Source organism: Corvus kubaryi, unplaced genomic scaffold (genome assembly GCF_017639235.1).
Source record: "Corvus kubaryi isolate FWS band 111438036 unplaced genomic scaffold, C.kubaryi_AGA036_p1.0 split1-37374, whole genome shotgun sequence".
Lineage (NCBI taxonomy): Eukaryota > Metazoa > Chordata > Aves > Passeriformes > Corvidae > Corvus > Corvus kubaryi.
The window spans coordinates 1074335-1095156 of NW_024582079.1; the positions used below are offsets into that span (position 1 = coordinate 1074335).

The 20822-nt window shown below is 39.6% G+C and overlaps 1 protein-coding gene across 4 annotated transcripts in view; it reads right to left on the reverse strand.

The window, feature by feature from the left end:
- The window catches only part of LOC121657774 (E3 ubiquitin-protein ligase RNF130-like), a 55691-nt gene that overhangs the window by 15585 nt on the left and 19284 nt on the right, over positions 1-20822 (reverse strand). For 3 of the 4 annotated variants that reach the window (XM_042013853.1, XM_042013854.1, XM_042013855.1), the window contains 5 exons: positions 15565-15815; positions 11987-12058; positions 10036-10118; positions 3349-3445; positions 2134-2338 (listed from right to left, as the gene is read on the reverse strand). In XM_042013853.1, coding sequence (XP_041869787.1) covers positions 2134-2338; positions 3349-3445; positions 10036-10118; positions 11987-12058; positions 15565-15815 — 708 coding nt within the window. Of the gene's footprint in view, positions 1-13; positions 108-2133; positions 2339-3348; positions 3446-10035; positions 10119-11986; positions 12059-15564; positions 15816-20822 lie in introns of all 4 variants that reach the window. The other variant, XM_042013852.1, reaches the window with a different exon arrangement.

A 20822-nucleotide genomic window follows, 5' to 3' on the forward strand; every position in this document is an offset into this window, starting at 1 on the left:
AATAGTTACTTACTCATTAGCATTCAAGCTAGCTGTGGCTTTGATGATCATGTAGCAGAGTGTAAGGGCACTGAGGAGGCCAAAACTGGCAATAATAAACCATTCTTCTGTTGACAAAGGAAAGGGAGGAAATCACTCGTGGGAGAAAGCGATGCCAATATTTCCCTCAAACACCACTGGCGGAAGGCAAGAGGCTTCTAAGCCATGACTGGCCCCAGGAGGTGAAGCAGAAGGAGGTTAAGCCACAGAGTTACTGACGGGAGAAGGCTAGCAAAGAAGAAGTGGAGAGAGGTGCAGAAAAAAAGCATGGCACAACAGTATTTCCTGGCTGAGCCCAAGGGTTAGTGATAAAGAAAAGTTACTTAACAATGTAAAGTGAAATGCAGGATCAAGGGAAAATGTAATGAAAACTCTGTCCACCCCCAAGTCAGAAAGACGACTGTCAGGTTGGGTTAGGTTTGGTGAGATGCAACTCTTTCACATAAGCACACCCAAAGTACTGCTGTACTTCAACTGTGTCTTCGCCCCCTCCCTCCTGAATTCATGTTATAGTGTTACTTAAAACCCAACAAAAATCAGGATAGATTGCTCAACAGTAAAACATAACTAGAGTTTTCCACTTAATAGACAGATAAACCTGCAGAAAAATAATTTCAACACTGGAGTAGACACACACATATTAAAAAATAAAAAGTAATATAAAGAAGTCTATTAAAGAATGTTCACTATTCAAAATTCTCCCCAGGATCAACCTGGCATAAGTAACAGTTCAGAATACAAACACAGTTGTTGAATACAGCTTTTGGTTTAACTCTCATGCATCAAAGAATTCATGTGTCACCCATAAAATACAAACATTTCAAGAGCCCTTTCTAAAGCTTTACTTTATAAACATTATCAGAATGAACTGTTGGTGGTTATTTCTTGTTTTACCCTGGCATCCCATCTGTGCACAAGCAGCACTACAGCTGGGAACAGACAGTAAAAACACCTTCTGAAAAGGCAGTTAGTAAAAAGAGAAAACTACAGTTTCCCACCCATGACAAGGAAGCAGCACAGCCACAGATCTGTTCTTGTTCCACAAGACAACTGAGTGCAAGGTGAACCGGAGGCTGAACTCTGGATGGCAAAGTGACTTACTGGCTTTGTGGAGAATCCAGATTTTGTAGGTGGATTTTCCCATCTCAGATCAGGACATTTCTAGATATAGACTGTGTTTTCCATAAGGTGAGGGTTTTTTTTAAATGAGACATTTACTTTGCTACAGCATCTAAAGAAACACTCTAATGAACTGCATTGGTTTCACTGCCTCGTATAGATGTATCAGTGGCAACCAGTGCCACTAAGTTCAAAATCTAGATCACATATGCACATAAGCAAAATACAAGGAGAAAATTAGACTCTTGTACTGCATGGATTCTGTTTTTTGCAATTCATCCAGAAAAACAACCATTCATGCATCAAGTTGAGACTATACAGTACATGGAAAACTGATGCAATAGTTTTGTATTCATTATAGTGCTATTGTACATTAAAAACCCTAGGTAAATCCAGTAAGTGGAAATTTTCCATGCAGCTCTTATGGATAAGAGCTTTCAAGCAGTGCAGGAACACTTTTCTGATGTTATAAAACACTTGGACAATACTCAAATGTTGGTACATCAAATGCTTCTTTAATTCACAAATTTTATAAGAAAAAACACCTGCTAAGTGACATCAGAATTCCAGTAGCAATGTTCTCAGGGGAAAAAATGTCTGCAGAAATAGCAGTCAGCTAAAATATTTATATTTGTATAAATTATTGCACGTAAAGTATTCTGAAGGGATAAATAATAATTTTGGCAATCCAGCCTCTCGTGCTGGTTACCGAATTCACGAAGGTTATTTTGGTGCCATTTTAGTTCATCCAGGGTTCTTTGCATGCAGATCTAAATGGATATACCATTAATAATGGAAGTGTTGGCACTGTCATACCTAAAGTTATTGGTTCCAGTAAGGAGCATATGCCTCTTGCAGAGGCACTGAGGTCACCTTTGTCCCTGCAGGGACATCCATCACCAGGGCCCTGCAGCACAGAGGGACACACACACCACGGAATCCGTAGGATGGTACTGGGAGCCAAAGGACACTTACTTGTCACTGCAATGTTGATCTCTCCTGACCTTGGTGTCAGCTCCCCGTCCTGTGGCAGCTGGGACATGCCCGAGGTGCGCAAGGGCTCCAGGCTGAGGGAGCTGTCGGTGCCGAAGTCGCCGAGCGCCGAGCGCCTGCTCGCCGGCTGCCCCCGCGTGAGCCTCTCCATGTCAAAGGCTACATTATCTGTGCATGGCACGTTGGGCTGGGCAAAAACACAGCTCCATGTTACAGCAGTGAACGTTCTATGGGTAGCAAACCTATACATTGAATAAACCCACCCACACACACTTCTTTCAGCCACTGTGGCTGTGCTGAGGTCACACAGGAGAGAAATGCATGAATGAACAACTTCTACCTGAAGTCACCTCTTTAAGAGGAGAAAGAAGAAGCAGAAAAAATGATTGAGATACAAGGATGGGACTCAAATACACTTGTATCATAGCCTATGCCTGTATGGTTTACCACAACCATGATAAACTCTGAATTCTACTGTATCCTCTGCTAAAAACCCAGGTATGTTATTAACTGCAAAAACAGGTCATCCACAATATATCTGCTACTATTTCTTCGGAAATGTGCAAATTTGCAACTGACGCAGCTAAAAATGGAGGCCTGATTATTCTCACTGTCTTGAATCAAAAACTAGTTTAGACAGTCTCTCCATATGTTCTTCTCCTACTCTGAAAAGAGCATCACTCCCACTTTATAATTTTTTCCTCATACAGGAAAGATTAAAAAAATCTTCTTTGAGGTTTCATTGCTATCCCTTTGTGAACTGGTCAACCAAAGCATAATGTCTTATGGGGATCCCATAAGACATGACCTGCTTGAGGAAAACTCACTGCCCTTGGCTACAGTGGGGCTTTTAATGTGCAAATTTAAGACTGTCTACAGGAAACCACGAGAACACGAGATTCACAGAGTAAATATAACGAGGGTTGAAAGGACTTGAGAAAAGGGAAGATTACAGAGAATCTAGCATACTTCCAGCAGATAATTGCCATAAATGCAAATATAACAATATATTCTCAATGACCAACCAGGGAAAGAAGGACCAACAACAAATCAGCAGCAAAGAAATTGGTAAAACCCCCCTAATATTTTCTCAGTAAGGGTACTAGAATACCCTTACCCCTCTCTCCCCTAAAATTATTCTTCCTGTTCTGGGTCTCAGACATGGGAGAAAGAAGAGCTCACAACAGAGCAACTTACCACAATTCCCAGTGCCTTCAAAATGTTCAGTTTACACATTGGACACGTACAGTGCTCACTGAGCCATGGATCCACACAGACTTTGTGGAACACGTGCCTAGAAGAACAGAGAAGGTACATACATAGTTTGCAAACAACTCTATTTTATACAATGAAAATGACTTAAAATTTTGGATAGTTGCTTTTTTTAATTTTAAAATACATGCAAATCTTAGAATTGCCAGTATTCTGTGGTAATTGCAGTAATTAAAAAAATTTGCTTGTTGTTGTCACTCTTTACTAATAGTTCAATTAGGAGGAAACACTTGAAGATTTTAATTCCCACCTCACACCCCCCTTTTACTGTGGATATGAGTAGAAGATGTAAGGTAAAAGAACCAAGGTAATGCCATTCCCACCATAACTTGTCTACAGTCTTGTCTCAGTTTTGATGCAGAATTTGACCATAAACTGTGTAGGAAGAGCATAGATCCATCAGCTGTCAATTTTGTTCACAAGTCAGTGGAACCAACCCAAACACATTCCTGTTTGACTTTGAAAAGGCTTTTATAATTATCATATCGAAGTAAAAAGAAGGCTTTCCCCCTGCCATCAGTATTTCTTGATATCAAGAAGGAAAAAATGTCCATCATGATATGATTGTCATAAAAATAAAAGGAGAGGCAAACTGGGCTTTCAGAGGTGGAAAGGCAAATTGTGCTCCTACTTGCACAGCAGGCAACTCTGCAATAGGCAACAGTCTGCATTGCCTCCTACACTGCATTCAAAGTCTTAGTCACACACACGAATATAATGTAACAGTGTTGGGATTGATATAAACCAGTATAACAAGAAAGGACTATGCAGAGACCAAAACAAGGTACATAAATTAAAGGAAGTAAAGGAAATGAATGCTCTCTTAGCTTTCCAAAAGGCAAAGAACTTTTCAGAGGATATTCATGGCAGGCATGGGTATCACAAGACTGTCTACCCAATATAGATTCAGCAAATACTCATAAAAACCCAATCTGAGTAACTGCCTATGATAACTCCAATGATAAGAGCCCTGATCCTTCATTTCCAGTGGTGCTGACTGCAGAGCAAGAAGCCAGTAAGAGCAGGCACACCCAAACACGACAGACTGGTGATCATGACAAAGATCAGCAATTACAAGGGCTGCTTAATCAGCGAAGAGCTGTGCTCTGGAGCCAGCAGGGAAAGGGGCAGGGGCAGAACAAGCAGTTCTTGCCATCTATTTGAGGCATCAGCAGGGTCTGCAAGAGGTGGTCATGTGTGCCCCCAAGGCAGCATAAAGCTGAGATATTCTCTGCCCCCTCCTTGCTCGGGTTACACTTGTGCTCTGTGCCTCAGAAAGCTCATCATGGAATTCGGGAGCTCTTTGCTCCCTGTCCTTTGGGATTTTAACACCAGAGACCAAACGAGGCACGTTGCCAGATTATCTGCTTTTAAGTCTCTGAAAGGCCTCCTGGAACTGTTAAACATTGCAAAAGACAGTATATAATTATGTTCCATGTCTTCAGACTGATGCAGGGACTAAAGAATATCAACATTACGAAGTTCTAGGCAGCTACAGCTCTATGTCCTACCTGTACTAATTAAAGACGCACAATTAGGGTGTAAAATAGTCAGTAGAAGATAGACAGGGAGCAAAAGAATTTTGCTTATCTCTATCCCAGATAACGCAGGAATAAAAACTTAAAGAACCTCAGTTAGTCACTTGGCTGGCCTGTGTCCTCTAGCAAGATGGCAATCACAAAAAACAGGGTATTGTACAGCGACTTGTGTTCAAATCATCACCCAAAATAGACTCACTTCTATTATTATTCTTAACGCATTCCCTTCATTACTCACAAAACTACAGGAAACAATGTTTAGAAACTCTGGGTGATACAAAATGGTTTTAAATATTCTGAAACATACAGAGATGCTATTTTTCTATGTTAGGCAAATTATGACTTTTATTTGCTTGTTTTCTTTTAAGTCTCTGGAGTCTGTTTTTTTAAAGTAGAACAAACCTGAAAATCTAATATTTTGGGCAAGAGCAGACATCAAGACTCCACAGAAGTATGAAAACAGCTTTATTATATCATTATTGGCTAATCAGTGCTGTAGAAGCACTCAGATCAAGTGAAGCAGGCGACTGATGTAGATGCCAACATGCATCCACTAAATATTATAACTTATTTTAAAAAGCCATTAGCACTTTGATATATTTATATACACAGCCGAATTGTTTTTGTGACCCCCTAATTCTTTGCTTTTAGTTCCTAAACCTTCATGGATGTTTATTAATGTGTTTCAAAGAAGTGCAGCTCTCCAAAGGTTCTTGATTTAGAAATCATGGCTCTGCCTACTACTTACAGAGTTTCTCTACCTCTTAAAAAGTTTGCTGATAGCATTATTGTGGCTCAGGCTCTGTCTGGATTTGTCTGTTTGCAAGAGTTAAAAAGGAGTTATACAGCAATGACGACAGCAAACAAGAATTATTTTCAAACCTCACACTGACAAAGTAAGCCCTCGCAATTTCTGCTCTCATAAACCTTCCTCCTCTTCCTATTTCTGTCATTGGTATTCCAGGACCATAAATCTGAAGAGTTCCCAGCAAGTTGCTCTTGGTCACGACAACTGATGATGTTCCCTCAGGAGCCACACGCTGGGGAGTCAGGCGTGACACAGCCTCTGCTGCCTCTCCAGCCTCAGGCTGGAGGAAGCAGGGCTGGCAGCCAGGCTGGCAGCACTGATGGAGTCTCCCATGCAGGCACAACTCCAGGCAGGTGACCTGCAGGTATTTTTCCACTCTGTCAGCACACCCAAGCCAGTTGCCCTCCAGCTGGTAATAAACACCGTAACACCAACTCTTGTACAACATGGCTTCTTTGCAGCATTTCACAGGGGAGAAAGTGAGTTAGGAATCTCTTTTAGTGGTGTAAGGCCTCCAAATTTGCACATCACAGGAGGAGAAGGGTTGAATGATTTTCAAGTGCTGTTTCCCTAAAGCTCACTACCCTTCCCTGCTCTCAGTGCAGCATCCCACCAAAGGGACCTTTGCTGTTGCAAAGAGCATCTTTGGCTACTGCTGGGGGCAGCTGCTCCCCTGGCCCTGGGGTCCAAGGCACTGCAGGAGGCAGAAAGGATGCCATCAAGACTCTGTGTTAATTTGGTCTTAAAAAGAAAAAGGTAGCTATTTGCAGCAGCACAGAATCAAACAGATAAAAATATGAAAATCAGGTTTAGTCACTTTTGTCACTTTCCTCCTTCTTGCCCAGGATAGAAATTAAGAATTTGGCTCAAAAGCCATCTATTTTATAGTATTCACAACTCTTAATTCTTTTGCTACCTTGTTAATTCCTTCCTTCCCAGGATATCTTTCTGCCCTTTCCAATGTCATTTTCTGCTCTTCTCTAACCTGTCACTTTGCTCTCCCCATCCCTTATCTCTCACTAATCCTTCACACTACCCACTCCTGATCACTTTCCACCTAGTGCCTGTTCAGCCCCTAAATGCAACAGTGTGATGGTAGAATAAAATTACCTGAAGAAAGAGAATGTCCATGAAGTTTGTCTTTTGCTAGGATCCCTCTGACATTTGCTTCCTCTACTTATTTTTCCCTTACGTAATGACAGTCACAAAAGACACATTCCTCAAGCTTGGAAGCCTGAAACAGATGGCTGCTTGTCCCTCAGTGCACTAAAGCTATAGGTATGTCCATAGGCTGCTGGTACTAAACATACTTCTCTCTCTAAAGCACAAAATGAGCTATTGCAAACAATTCAGTAGAATTTCTACCATTTTAACCATACTTTATTTTTAGATTGGCCACAATTTCCCGCACGCCATGAAACTTTACATCACAAATGTGGTGTTTCACCACAGAATTTTAGGTGCAGCTTGCTCAGCTGCTGGTAGATTTTGCCTGCTGTGTGTCTGCCCAGATTCCTCTGCTGAGGCACAGAGTGACAGACCATACTTAACTGCAGGGAATAACTGTGGTACTAAAGGGAAAGGCTACTTTTAAATTGATGAAAGCAGCAAGGATGCCTCATGCCAGTGATTCCTACTGTCTAATGATTACAGCTTCCCCAACAAGCACAGTAAGAAGAATTTCTAGCCTTTCATTTGCTTTCTCTTGGTCAAGTAATTTTCTCCACGGTTTTCTTGCAATTTATTTTCTCAGATGGCTTAGAAGCTCTCTTGTAGGCTTTGTTTTATAGTCTGTGCGCTGTTTGGGTTGTTTTTTTGTTTAAACTAACATTTCATGCTGTGGTAAAATGGGAGGCTGAAGTATGAGAAAGTAGAAAGGAGTTAAACCTCCAAAACAAGGTTTGGGGAGAAGCATTTCAGGCACTGAAGACTGAAAAATCTTACACGGAATCTGATATTTATTGGGCCCATCTCTGCAGGTAGTAGTTGGCTTTTCATCCACAAATATAAAAATGTCTTGTGGAAAGCATCCATCTCACTGTTTGTGTCTAGCCTAGATGGTTTTGCACTCAAAAGCTGAGCTGCAGCAAATGAAAAGTGAGATGTAAAAAAGAAGTAGAAAGTGAACATAAAAGTTGTCATACAGCCTTCGGCAGGAATGTAATCTGAGCCTTCGCTGACCTTACATTCTTGTGAAAAACAGAACCGAAAACGATCTACACAAGAGCCTTGATCTCTCCCTTACATGGGAGACTGCACTGGGGCAGGTTGTGCTGAGGTGGCAGCCAGGTGCACCTGCATGCAGCTCCCTGAACAGCTGTAACTATCCCTGAGGGCCCAGAGCTTCCTGCCTGCAGGACTGCAGCTCACCAAAGGTGTATGAAGGAAAAGGACTTTTCTTTCTTTCTTTTTTTTTTTTTTTAAATTAAAAAAAGTATTAATGATCACCTTGTTTAAATGGTCTGTATTGTATCTGTGGATATGAGCAACATATCCACTGCTTGGACGGGGGCAGTTGTTCAACTAAGGAAGTTGGCTTTTAATCCCAACTCTGCCTTGTGCTCAGTGGGAAGAGTTGTTTTCCTATGGGGGAAGACTCATTCTCTCTTCACTGGCAAGGACCTCCTCCTGCCTTTTGTTTGGTATCAAGAGAAAGGCACAGAGGGGTGGGACTTGTGACCTTTCATTCCACGTCCTTGAGCCTCACAGTACCACCCTGAAGTACAAAAGAGATGCTTTCTTAAGAGGCAAACAATCATCTCAGTGGTCCAAAACTGGTGTGCAGTTTCCAGAAGTTCCTCCTCTAATTTCCGACTAAGCTTCTGCATAACATATCAAAAGAGCAGGGCTTAATTCACCTACACAAACTTCACTTGAGATTGCAATAAATGATGTAACTCTGAAATCTTTACTTAACACTTGGGAGTACATTTTTTAGAGCAAGAGGACATCAACTTTGAGTAAAAATGACCGAATTGTAAAGAAGAAACACACCCACACCCACATGATTAAAAGCTCCCAAACCTTTACTAATTAAGACCAAGCTCTTCTATTCCTAAATATTTTAATTGGAGTTTCTAAATAATCATTTGTAGAGTATGTTAACTAAACAACATTAAGAATCTAAAACACATCACCGTTTCCTACTGTCCAAGAGGTAAGGAACACAGAGAACAGTAAACTGAATTAGATTTTTGGCTTCAGAAGTATAATGCACACATATGTTGATCAATAAGATATAAAATAATAGTGTTTTCCTTTTATGATGATGGAAATACACTGCACATTAGAAGATATTCCAGCTATTCAGAACAGCCTGCAGGAGGATTTAGAAGACCAATAATGAGCTCTTATGTGCTGCTGCTGCCTGACTGGAGATTGACTCCAACACATGACTTTGTTGCTTCTGGAGTATCATGCAGAACCATTTATGTATCAAGTACAAGCCAAGTTACTGGATCTTGCTGCATATACACAACCTAACTTACACATGGTTTTTGTGCCTGGAGATGGGGAGAAAGCTTTGCATTTCAGAACACAAGGGAAAGATGTCCTTGGTAATGCCTGAAGCTACCAAAATGTATGATGCATCAAAATCAGCCACCAGGTGGAAAAGTATTTAAAAGCATCTCTCAAAGAGAAAATGTCCCAAAACAACTCAAGAATGGAAATGGAATGGAAACAAACTGAAAACCTGTAAATGTCAACACAGTGCCATAAAAGGAGTAGAAGTTGTTATATTTTAAGCACTAATGCAGAATCACCAGCCAGTACAAATCTTCAGATACAAGCCAAGATCACACTGCACTGAAGAGACCAAAGACAGATGACAGCACAGAAGCTGACTAATGTCAGGAGGTATGAAGGTTGCAAAGACTGCATTTCTATTTCCTACAGTTTTGGAAACCATCAGCCAGCTGTTGCACATCTACTGTGCAGAATGCTGCAGCTGTACCTGGCTCCTTATACTGAAGTTTTTTGAGTCTGCCCATGACTTGGTCCTTAAACCTGCACCCCCCTCCACCTCACTGCAATCTCAATAGCTCCACTGCCAATATCTTTAATATAATTCTGTTTAATCTCCACTGTCCTAATAGTGCCAGCACCCACACTCACACTTTCTGGCACCATAGTCTAAAATAAAGTGGCTGTTATTAGGACTGAAAACATCGAACAAATGCATTTGTGAATTACAATGCACATGAAATGAAGCAAAAGAGCACCAACAGATAACAGTTTCCAAACAAAGCAACTTCATTATCTTACTTGCATGGCAAAATGCGAACAACATCGTTCTGCTTGTAACTCTCAATGCAGACAGCACAATGATCAAAGTCTGGGTCTGTTTCCTAAAATGAATAGAATGAGAATTCAAGTCAAGAGTCAAAGCTATGACAAATGTCAAAGTAGTTGTGACTAGTACATGAACTGCTTTGTGCCAAGTAGCTGTTACCAAGCTATAAATCCAATGACTGCATTATTATACTTCAACATGACTTAAGCAAGAAAAGCATCTCCTACATACAAAACTCCTATTTTTTTGAGCTGGTAAATCACCATTTGAAACATAAGCTAAGGCCTAAATGATTCCAATGTTCAGTGAAATCATTATAAAATATAGTGGAATTTTTCCTAGATTTCCTTTTGTTTTTTACTTCCAGCTTGGAGATAACATTTATCCAGGGCTATTTCATCCAGGGATATTTTTGTTTGGTTTTTGTTGTTGTTGTTGTTGTTGTTTGTTTGTTTGTTCTGGCAGAATAAGAATTCTGGGGCTCATTTTTACAACCAGAACTAGCACATATTACTTATTGCAGAGTAGTCCCATATTTGTGTCTGCTGCTTACTTGCAGAAATATCATTGCTCTTATCCAGACATGAACATGAGGATCACAGATTGACTGACTCTTCTCTTTTCTGTTTTCCAGAAGTTAAGATTTTTTAAAATTCTATTTTAAAATACGGTATTTTTAAATTCCAATTGAAAAAGATGGGACTTCATATGGATATAAATATGGCATCAACAATACATATTTAAAATGTTTGGGCCTGTGACAAAAAATAGGCTGTTCCTTCTCTTAGTTCAACGTCACTGTTCTTTTTGATGCCAACCAGCTACAAGCCAGACACCAAGACAGGGACCAGAGCAAGGCCACAGCCACTCGTGGTCAGCAGCAGCCAGGGCAGCACACAGAGAATCCTGATGGCTCTTCTGAGGAAAAAAAGGTTTTTCCCACTCTGTTCACCTGCATGTGCACCTCATGCTGTCTGCACTGCAACCTACACAGCACTTGACAGCATAAATTCAGAACTGGCAAGACAACAACATTTTTTAACATGGAAAAGTTCCTCTAATCTTTATGTTCTCCCATTCCAGAAAAGATTTAGTGCAGTGGGCTGTTTTGAAATAAAACTACATAGGGAGGGAGGAAAAACAGAAAGACATTTTCTCTGCCTTCTCTCTGGAAGCAAATTTTCCTATCACTTCCTAATCTCCCACTGCAGATAGTGTTGACAAGAAAGATAAAAAGGAATCACAATACAAAGGCCCTAGGAAATAAGATTTTAAAAATCAAATCATAGCCAGAATTTCCCTGCCTTTTGAAAATTAAAGCTAAAAAATTAAGCAAGATTAATGACTATTTTTTCCTTTCAGAATCAAAAATAAAGTAATACTGCTCATAAAGTGGAAAAAGCTTACAACATACCACACCATATATTTTAGTTTGTATACCAGCAAGAAATGTTCTTGGAGTAACATTTACTGAAATACCTCTTTATGCTCCCCCTTAACTTACTGAATAGTTGTATTTTACTTAAGAGATATCTTCAATTATCTGTCTTTTATATTTATTTTTCCTTTACAGAACCTATATATGGAAAGGTTCTAAGCTTAAGAATTCCACATAAACAATGCCAGCCCTTATGTACTCATGCCAGGACATCCTCCCAGCCAGCACACAAAACCACCCTCAGTCACAGTTGCCAGATGGAGTGCAAATAGTATTTAAGCAAGAAAAACTTCTTTGAAATATACAGACTTACAGCACACATCAGTACTAACAGTTACACAAAATATTGTGCCACAGGACAAAGTAAGCCTCCAACAAGGAAGGCAAAGTCATAAATCAGAAACTGAAAGAAAAAACTGAGAGTGTTTCCCCAGAAAAAAAATAAACATGACACTCAAGTTTATCATGTTGAAATCTTATTATACCTTATCACCCTTCTTTACTGTCCTGGTTGTCAATTTACCAATGGCTTTCTTGGCAGCATCTCCAAGTCGACGCTAATAAAGTGACAAAGAAGAGAACACAAATTAACCCTGATAAACAAGCTTCATTAGTGTCCTTTATAATGACTTATTTGGGCTCAGTAATACCATTGCAATACACACTATGGCAGCAGGCCAACACATAAGACAAAATGCAAACACAGCAAAGCACTGAGATTTGTTGAGAAGGAAAAATAGCCAACAGCTGAATCCTCAAATGCTCTCCATAAGCATGGGCATAAAACTCAGGGACTGTATAGAAGTCCACAGAAGTGAATCAGCACTGATGTGCAAAACTAATCAAAGCCAGGTTGCAGGATAAAAGCTGAAGCAATGTCCCCTCCTGATGATTTCCATTGTACTCTGTTCATACTGGTTTTTATTCAGTGTGCTGTAATACACTGCTTGTTCTCTTAAGCTTGAATTATTTTTATATTTCCCCCCTGAGCAGGCTGATCTTATTCTGAGAGGCACAAGATCCTCCCAGTGTAACCTAGTTTCTCTCTTGCTATTACCCAAAACCACCACAATCTCATAAAAGAAAAAAATGATGGGTCACGAAATCTAAATAAGCCAATACAGACTTAAATTAAGCTGAAATTAATACTGGTTTGAAGATAACCTCAATCTGCATGCAGAGGCCAAACTATTTTTCTGCTGTTTATGTTGCTTCATGACCACCACAGTTAGATGGAAGGAGCCTTTTCTGACATTCAAGTGCTGATTCCTACTGAAATGCCCAGTTCCCAGCCAACAAAGAATGGCTGTTTGTCACTGTTTACCCACTGGGGTCCCAAAGGTGGGCACTGAATGAAACAAAGATCCTGTTGTCTTCCTTCAGTGACATGAGACATCAGACTTGGTTTAAAACTGACTTAAAAAACAGAAGTTCACGTATCTCCTCTTTCCCCGCCAACCTGTACCGAGTACTCCACCTTTGAAAGGGATGGGCTGCATCTGAGAATGCAGCTCTCAAAACCTTTCCTGCAGCCTGCAATCCATGTGTGGGGTTTTGTGCCCACCTTCTATGAAACTGAAACCCAAATCCTTCATAAGGTGTACCCCCTGTATCACACATTTCCCTGCACACAAACTGGAATGAAAGTTGCTTTTATTTGAGAAACACAATGATGTCACAAGTCTGCATCGCAACTGACTGTACCACTTATTCTAGAATTACATAAGCACTTTTCTTCCTTGTGGTTTCACAGAACAGCAGCTCTAATTTTGTATTTTTTAGAGCAAGGATTTGAAAAAAAATCAGATACACAGTCCCAGCTACTGAAGCATATCCATGTAGGAAGCCCAGCATCAGAAGCAGAGCTGGGATAGGAAATTATATGCTTCCTAGAGTCAAAAATCTCACCCTAACTTCAATATGCAAGAATTTGGTCAATTTAAACAGATCTAAATTACGTGCCCTGGAACAAGCATATTGGCCTGAGAACGACACAGAACACACTGGGCACACTGCTGGAGTAGATAACCATTGCATAACCAAAAGAGTGATTACTGAGAGGAACGAGGCTGAAATGGCATTTAACTCAAATGCTCAACACTACCAGCCAAGTAAATGTGGGTAGTATCTGTATTTCATTCCACTGCATGTGATTGTATATGCACTACAAGAAATTTTAAAGATTATTTTCCCACTGAGAGCATAATATTTCAGCAGAATTCTTCCAACATATTGAAGTTCTTTTACGTAAATAAATTTGCTAAATAATAACTTTCATCTCTTCCGTTGAAGAGGTCAATCTCTTCTATTTTCTAATTTTAACAAATACTCTTTCATGCTAACACTGGAAACACTCAGAATTTGCTATTTTGCTAAGTTAGGGCACAGGCACAGACCATATGCTTGACTTTAAAAACCACAACCATGTGGATGGAAAAGGTCACTTTCACATGCAAAAGAGTTTCACACCTCCAATGGAAGCACGCAAGAATAACCATGTGAAATACCAATATCTGCTTGTGTTATCTACAAAACACAGCAAGTTTTTGATGGCTTTGATTTAAAAAACAGAAAAACGTGCACCTTGACGTAACTTAAAAACAAGATCATAGCCTAAACCAAGTTATTTCATCACTAACAGTACAGTCTTTGTGAAAGCTCTCAAAGCTCTTTAAAAGTAAGCTGTAGCTGTCGCCACCTTCTTATTAAAGTTTAATAAGCTCAGCTTTTTAAACCACATAAAATTTTCATCAAGTTTCTCCTGACCTTTGTAAAAATTTAAAGAAAGAAAAAAGGTCCTAAGAGCCCTTTCCCAATGGAGCAACTGTTTTGAAACGTGGACATTTGGAAGAAGCCTAGAGCCATGTAGGGGATAGAGAAGGCACAATTTAGTATTCCACAGACATTCATTAAGTTACAGTTATATTTAAACTTTCACCATCCCAAGGGACCACACTAAGTACTGGCTACAGTGTGGTCATTTAAGAATGACATCCTTAGGAAAATCTACAGGATGCCCATGGGACCTGCAGCATCAGACACTATTTATAGTAACTGAAAAGGAAATCCTGTGCCACCACCAAGGCTTTGTAAGCTTGAATTTGTTCTAGGTCTGACAGAACACCAAAGAACTGCCTCACAGCCAGCTGCCGTGTATCACCTGTAATTTGGGGGAAAGGGGGACAGTGACTAGAGGTCAGGAGGTTTTGACTAGAGGTCAGGAGGTTTCTAAGTTAGCCTTGGCAGAGAGACAGGGCAAAGAGGACACTATGGATTTCCCAAGGCTTACTGACCCTTCTCAATAAAAGCCAAGGCATACTATGGAAGGTCATTAAGTCCACACTAGTAAAACATTTACTTCTAAAGTTTAATCTGTGTTTGAGTTGACAATTTGATTTAGTCTGGGTCTCTGAGTATGGCCATAAGAGTTGAAAAGGAATGTAAGCAAGGTATATTGGACAAAATTTTAGTTAAAATATATCACCAGGAGAATTAGGCACTCCTTACCAAGGGTGATCTTAAATAAAGTTGAAAGTCAACACAGACCACTAAGCAGCTCTACACCTTAGTTTTCTTACCCTAACATTCATGATAGATTATGATTTAGGAATACTTTTATACAATTTCTGAATTACCTTAACTATTACAGAAGGTATCCTTAAGAGCATAGAGAGAATTAGTAACATTTGCTCAGTGTTCCCCCATACTACACAAGTCGATTCATAATTTAACTTTCTTCCCCATTCCCAACATACATCCAGTACATATTTACTCAGCCAACACAGAATTCATCTTACTTTTGGACTTACACTAACTAAAACTCCAAGTATTTTGCTTCAGTTCTATTCTTTCCTGTCATGTATTAGGATCTATACTGGTGCTGCTCAGGTTGAAAACACTTTGCTATATAAAAATCCTTGTCTGGCAACATGCTCTGCCTTGGAACAAAGAGGTTCTGAACACCAGTTTGATGGGCATTCCTTAGAAACCATTTGTTCTCTATTGATTATTGTATACAGAAATATTATCTCCATAACTTAAGAGAAAAGAAGAGACCCCTTACCTGATTCCTGTCACGTGCACTTGTGTACCTGATCTTCTGGATGAAGTAAAATATTAACCATGCTGAAGAAATGATCATCAAAACAATGAATGATATTGACACGAAGACTAGAGAGCCCCGACTGAAGTTCTTCGGAGGAACACGGGACCCCACTGCTATGGCCATCAGGACAGAGATATTCTTTTCCAAGTAATTCAGGATCTCCTTAACCTTCGATTCTGTAATCATGACAGCAACAATGTCTCCAGTTCCTATAAAAAGGGAAAAAATATTTAATTTATATTTAAAATTAACATGGCATGCTGCTCACAAGATGAATTTTCCAGTTTTCCAAATGGAAAGCCATTTGACAACTCGAGGTTTTAATCTAAGCCATCTGTGGCACATGGAACATGCTACTGGGCACTCTACTCATGCCTTGTCCTTCAAACCCAGATTTTCAAATTAGGGCATTAACATGCAAACTCTCTGCAGCTCCACACATAGTAACAGATCTCTACTGCTGGTTACACAGTACTTCCCATATTATAATTACTGTGTGCAGTCCGAACTAGCTTTCAAAAGTACGTTTGTTCCAGATCTGAATACCTAAACAGGCAACTCTCAGAAAAACATTTAGGAGATGAGTGAGAATATGAGAATATTGCTCGAGCGCCCTTAGCACAGGCAGTGCTGTGGATGTTGCTGGGAAGAGTTATGCAAGTTCCCCAGCGTGGTTATGTGTCTGCAAAGTAAAAGAGAATTGAAAAACTTGGTGGAAGTTTGACTGCTGATTTTATCACCCATACAAAGACACGCTTGATAGGATCGCAAAGAGGCTGTCAGCTTCATCAGCTCCATTTTCAGTGTGTAGCCCATCTGTTTTCATAGTGTCTTGCCTCTAGACTATTTCCTGTCCCAAAGGGAAAATTATTGGTACAAGGATAATAGGAAAACCATAAGCCTTGCCGAAAAAGAATAAAATCACCTGTAGAGCAGAGAGAGCACCCACGTTTTAATGCAAAGACCCCATTAAAAAAAGAGGATTTTGAACACGGGGTAATTATAATTTCAAAGAAAGGAAAGTTTTAGAAAAACCAAAGCCAGAAAGAAAAAAAACCTTGCGAAGTTTCATTCTTATTCATCCAGACTTATTTGCTTCCTATACTAAAAACCTTTTCAAGACCTATTTTCAAAATGCTTGCAAAATCTGCTCATCTGCTTGTTCCATCTGCTTGCTCCAATTCACATTCCCTCAGAGAGGAGCTGTATAAGGCAAACGACTTCAGCACCAAGATTCTGGATTTAGAGTGGATTTAAACTACAGAGAACCTAGTGTGACAGTAGAGAACATGAGGTCCTATTTTAACACAAGGCATTTGTTCAAAGTCTTTTAATCAAAACCTAATTTTTAAGAAGCTACTGTATCCACAAAATGATGTTCAAGAGCCAAAAGAGCAGCATCTTTGAAACCCTGGGCACAATAATTCAGGGTGACAGCTACATAGTTTTTCCACAATGGGGACTTTTAATAGAGTTGTGCAACAGCCTTAAATGTTCTCTTATTACACTTTGCATTCACTATGCTAAATAGTAACATTTACAGCCACTATAATCAGTTTTCCTATTAAGTTCACTAATGCTGGTGATGTGAATTCTTCTGACAGAACTACTCAAAAGAATCAAAACTTATAATCTCAGAAATTAAAACTTGCACAATAATTGAAAAAACATTCCACAGTCCTCAAATTGCTTTCCTCAAGAAATTTAAACTTTTCTTTATTTAAAATTGAAATGGCAAAGTCATTCAGGCCTTGTCCTGCTAACATGGGGCTAAACAGGGAAAGAAAGTTCAGTGTTTCCTTCCGAATATTTTTGAAACAGTGCCACAGTAATTCAAAAGCTTTGAATAGCAATGAAAGCTCAACACAATTTATTTAATCTCTAGTATAGCACAGACTCACACAAGACCAATTTTAATCCAGCTCTCAAGAGATATTTCAGTACCAAGTTTGGTTTCATACAAAAATAACCAAGATATTTAATAGACAGCAAAGCTCAGAGTAAAAGTCCATCACTAGCTTTATTTTCATGGAAATCTACCCAGATTCCTATTTGTCCATTTGGGAGGACAGTTCCTGCCCTGACTTTCAGCACATTTTTACAGCACAAGAGACACCCTTCCTACAATATCCTGTATGTAGATGAAGCACATGCTCCTGCAACCCCAAATCCCTGCAGCTCAGATACCGCAAGATCAATCAAGAGCAGATAATTTATACTGCTTGGTATTTTCCCCAGACTTCACTTCTGCTCTTCGTATCTAGTTCAGGCAGAGAAGAAAAGCAGGGAAGGGTTCAGGAGGACTGTATTCCCCAGAGCACATGCTCTGCTAAGCTTCCCCAGAAGAAATTTATTTGCACTGAGAAATCATGTTAGTATGAAAATATCATGCTGAAGCACTCAATGTAATATCCTAACATGATTTATAAGTTATCTGCAACACAAAGATGACAAAGATTTTCTGATACTAGTCCAGTGTTATCTGAATCCAAAGCTGAAGCCTCTACCTATTCCCCTGCTGCCCAGGGAATGTGACAAAGCTGACAATCTGTCACGCGTTTTATATAAAGCCCAGCACAATGGGAACCTCTGGCATCACTGCAAAGTGATTTGCATTCCAAATGACTCAACTGGGAACAGCCAAAGTGCTACTGCTGCTTCTGACCCCGCCAGAGCCAAGGAGAACTGCAGAAAAGAAAAATAAATTGTGTCTGTTTAACATACTGAAGCTCAGTGGAAACTGGGACTTGGTTCATCCATATTTTTGTCAGGGGCATCACCCTAAATAATTTTAGCAAGAACTCCCTGTTTGAGAACAATTGGGGGCAGGAGGAGACAGTGACTCATTTATTTTAAGCACCTTGAAACCTTTTATTTCTGAAACTTTAGCAGAAAAAAATCCTCAGGTGAAGACAGAAAGACTAAGAGTGTTTGTGAAACTCAGAGAATATGGTCTTACTCCATAATCTTTCGAAGAGCAAGATTCTCCTCAGCCAAGAACACAGAGTCCAGAGAAAAGAATATGGATTGCTTACTAAAGCCAATGAACTACACATGGAACCATAGATGACAAGCTAGGACAGACGGTAGACATAAGATAAATATTGATGCCTGTAAACATAAATCATTTAATTGCTATCATCCAAGCCCAGGCAGCTCTTTCCAGCTTGCAATTTTATCATGCGCATGTTTAATTAGGATAGTTATACAACTCTGTGTATGAAAAGGGATGAAGTTGTGACTAATCATTAAATCTGTGTAATGTTACATTGTGAGAGCAGAAGAGAGAAAAACTTAAGAGCTGAGAAGACACTAAAAACAAGACTATGGGAAAAACAGCAACATCCAGAAGTTTCCTGTAGAGCTCGTAAGGAAACTGCTTTGCTCTCTCACTGACCTATTCATATGTCCTAGCAGTTCTAAAAGAGCATGCTTAGAAAGTCAATAAAAAGTAATCTCAAAGAAATGTTACAAGTGTCCGCACAGGCAAATATTTGTGGTGCTTTTGTTGTGTTGGTTTTTTTTTTTTGTTTGGTGGGTTTTTTGTCGTTTGCTTGTTTGGTGGGAATTTTTTTTGGTTTTTGTTTGGTTTTGCCTTTTCTTTTTTTTTTCCTTTTTTGTTTGTTTGGTTTTTTTCGTTAATTCTTGACTACCATATGTTTGTCTGAAGCTCAAAATATGGATAACTATGTCCAGGATACCAAGCTGAAGCTGAAGACAGGCATGGTTCAAAGAGGAGACTTCAGACACCTCCACCTAGCACCCACTAGGGGTTGCAGGGAATGGCAGCCTGGCAAAATGCACCTGCCAATCAGGCTGCAATGCTTCAACCACCTTCTCACAGCTGGGGAGGGCAAAACCTTAGATCCCATCTTGATTGTGGAAAGGGTCAGACCACCTGTAAAAGGCACTGAACTATTTTGATTTGATGCAACAAGGTTTGCAGAGAACTGAGAATTAAGTTAGATACTCATAACAAAGGTCAGTGATTTGCTAATGGCTGATATTTAAAGCTAAAGTCCTTGCAGTAAGTCTCTGATAGTGGCTGCTGATGCTGCAGACACAGCATGAAGCACACAGACTGCACTCATCTCATGCTTGCGAAAGAATATTGTCCTCTCTTTAAACAGCAGAGAATATTTAACTGCAACTGAATCCGTTCATCGCTTCTTTCTGAAAACCCTAAACTTAGCAGACATTTACCTGAATAATTCTGCTGGTGAAAATTTCAGAGTACTTCCTTAAAAAACACAAACAAATTCCCCATTTCCTGATAAAGGTAAAGAATGGTCCAGACAGTCACTTGAAAGCTGGATTCAGACATTAAAATGCCACTGCCTTTCTGAGTGCAGCAATAGGATCATCATCATGATCACTTAATTGGAAATAAAACTGCCAGTCTTCACAAACCAGACTTCCCTAATCTTCTGTTAAAATCCTGTAGCTGTGTGCTAAGCATTTCTGAATGCATTATATCAGAAATAAAAAGACAGCAATACCTAATATTCAGTACCCAGGAAAAGGATCAATCCTAGTACTGTGAGCGACATATTTCTTGGAATAACATTAACTAACAGTGAAACCACTTCAACAGAATTTGGGAGCCCAGAAAGTGACAAAGCAAGAAGGAAAGCACTAATGAAAGCTATGGCTGTATATGAAATTTTGAGAGACTGATTGTGAGTTCTGTGAAAACACCAAAAGACATCTGAGCTGCATAAGAGCAGAGGCAAAAGCAAGGATTACCTCTACCAGGGAAGGGATTCAGCCATAAAGGATATAATCCATGGAACTCGTGAGGTAAAGGATAAGGAAAAGGCATGCTGACCTGTATGCAAAGCTGTGCCACTAGAAAAAGTGGGCTTGGGGAGAAGAGTTTTTAAATAAAAATTCCACAGCATTTAACAACAGTGGGGAAACCCACAAATTTATCAGGTACCTTAACATTTTCATCTGATGCAAAACAAAGAAATTTGTTGTGAAGAATAACTCTTACATTCTAAACAGGTTTATGGGAAAGCAGACACCAAGAGAACGAGCCTTGGCATATCTTCAGAGTTATTAAAACTGGTCTAGCTGCACATATTTTTATTTTGATCTAATCAGAAAGTAAACAAGAGCACATCCAAGCTGTCAACACATGAGCAATCTCAAGAGTAGAATATGTTGTTTGAGATGTCCCAAATCAAATACAGAAAAAGCCCATAATATTTGCC